The 2,500-nt window shown below is 42.1% G+C and overlaps 1 protein-coding gene across 3 annotated transcripts in view; it reads right to left on the bottom strand.

Annotated features, from left to right (window-relative positions):
* LOC143284454 (uncharacterized) overlaps window positions 1-2,500 on the bottom strand; it is a 298,683-nt gene that overhangs the window by 58,890 nt on the left and 237,293 nt on the right. For all 3 annotated transcript variants that reach the window (XM_076591096.1, XM_076591093.1, XM_076591095.1), the window contains exon 7: window positions 660-739. In XM_076591096.1, the coding sequence (XP_076447211.1) occupies window positions 660-739 (80 nt within the window). The remainder of the gene's footprint in view (window positions 1-659; window positions 740-2,500) is intronic.

The following is a 2,500-nucleotide window of genomic DNA, read 5'->3' as shown; positions in this document are numbered from 1 at the left end:
TAACCCTCACCCACACCCTCACCCTTACTCCCACCCACACTCTCAACCCGACACCCACACCTACATCCTCACCCTCACTCCCACCGACACCTACCTGGCGCTCTCGCCCTCATCACATTTTGATGAACATTGCTTTATCATGCAATGTTGTAGTCTGTGTGTTTCAATTGTTTGTCATTCGCGCGCGCGCGCGCGCGTGTGTGTGTGTGTGTGTGTTTGTGTGTGTGCGCACGTTGCGTGTTTTGTATGTATGTATGTATGTATGTACCTACGTATATATGTATGCGCATACGTGCTTGTGTTCTTTCAATTTCAATGTCTACTTTTTTTGTTGTTGTTATCATTATTTCGTTTTTATCTTCTTATTGTTGCATTTCTTGATTTAATCAACTGACATGACCTCTTTTAATTGTTCTCTCTTACCAATGTTTCAAATTATTTGCATACGTTTGTGTGGGGATGTTTAAGTGAATGTTTTTAGTGCAATTGTAAAGCGCATAGAGCTTCAAGAATATGGGCTATAGCAAGAAGTCTTAATAAATAAATAAATGAATACACTACAACACACCACCACAGACGCACGTGGGGGATGACATACGTCACTAATCCTCACCCACACCTTCACCCTTACTCCCACCCACACTCCCACCGACACCTACCTGGCGCTCTCGCCCTCATCACACGAGTTGCTGGGGGAGTAGTCAGGGGACAGTGTCGTTGGGGACACATCACCGCAGTTCTGCAACACACACGGTCATCCAGTTTTATTTGTTTGAAAAAACCCCAACTGTATTAAGAGAAAAACAAAACAAAACAAAAAACAAAAAAAACAGAAAGAAATTGTAGGCGAGACCCGAAATATCAACACACACACAATATATACCTAATATACAATAAGGACCAAATATATAAATATATATATATATATATATATATATATATATATGTATATTCACACACACAGACAGACACACACAGACAGACACACACACACACACACACACACACACACACACACACATATATATATATATACACCCTATTTATCTACCCCTCTCTCTTTCTCCCCCCCCCACCCTGTCTTTCTTTGTGTCTATGTCTGTCTCTCTTCCCAATCTCTCTCTCCCTCTCTTTCTACCATTACCCCTCCCCCCTCTCTCTCTCTCTGTGTGTGTGTGTGTGTGTGTGTGTGTGTGTGTGTGTGTGTGTGTGTGTGTGTGTGTGCGGTTTTACAAAGCATTTTTAAAACAATGAAAATTGAGCGAAAATGGAAGCTTTACCTGTTCCCACCATATCAGAGATGTCGTTTAAAAAAACAACAAAACCAAAAAAACAAAAAAACAACAACCAAAAACAAAAAAACACACAAAACAGCAACAAAAAAGACCCCCGAAAACAACAACAACAACAAAACACACACACACACCAAAAAACAAAACAACACCAACAACAACAATCACTGGAATCAAAGAAAGTTGTCTGACAGTCGTTCGTAACTATTCAAGTCGTCGTCATCCAAATCTATTTCCATCTACGAACCAGCTTCTCCCGTTAAGGACCTAATCCGACGGCAGTTTTCGTGCACAGGTGAGATCAGGTCGACACTGAAATTAAGATCCCAGCTATTTCCAGTGGTGTTTGACTCTGGCGGATCATAGGGTGTCTGTGTGCGTGGCGGGGGAGATTACTGATCTCAAGTTTGACGCAGGTTCTGTCAGTAATAGTGTGCAGCCATCTTGCCATGATGTCCACAACGTTTTCTGCAATGATGAGCCCACTCCAGCGTTCGCCACTCAGAGAGGAGCCTCCATTTTCCCTTCACATGCCCCCCACGCCCCCCCACCCCCCGACATGTCAGAACAATAAGCATGACGGACTGACACGACAAATGCCAGTGCATGTGTCAAAGGTGGGTCATATCGCATTGCTTTCAAAGCCAGCGCTTGACTGGAAGGATGGGTCGTTGTTATATCGCTACATGTCACTTCTCAAAAGCCCGCAATGCAAAATGCACGAAAGGTGTCGCTGAAAATGGTCACACATAATTTGTGGATACTAAGATACGATCAGAGGCAAATATCGTAATCAGTGGCACGATTTTGAGACAAATTGTTTGTCCTCTATTAGTCTGGTAGTAAAGGCGGTATATCTAGCAACGTGAAAGATGGCGGGTCGCTCCTATCTCGTCGGATTTGGATGTCATGGCAACCTGCGTGTACCAACGATTCATTTTCTCCTCTTTACAACACGATTCCTTTCATTTCCTGTTTGTGAAAAGTATTGCTTGTTACTGTGTATCGCCTTCAATCATCCATCGCATGCAGTGTGTGTATTTAGGTATTTAAAACAGGACTTTACATGACTGTCGTGTTGTCCTAATCTATGACTATATTTGCATCATCATCATCATCATCATCATCATTATTATTATTATTATTATCATTATTATTATTATCCTGAGCATTTACACCTTGAAAATAAGCCCTAGGCGTTTACAAAT

This window comes from Babylonia areolata, chromosome 8, assembly GCF_041734735.1.
Source record: "Babylonia areolata isolate BAREFJ2019XMU chromosome 8, ASM4173473v1, whole genome shotgun sequence".
Taxonomy (NCBI): Eukaryota; Metazoa; Mollusca; class Gastropoda; order Neogastropoda; family Buccinidae; genus Babylonia; species Babylonia areolata.
Note: the sequence above shows the minus strand (reverse complement) of the source record. Positions and strands in the feature narration are given on the sequence as shown.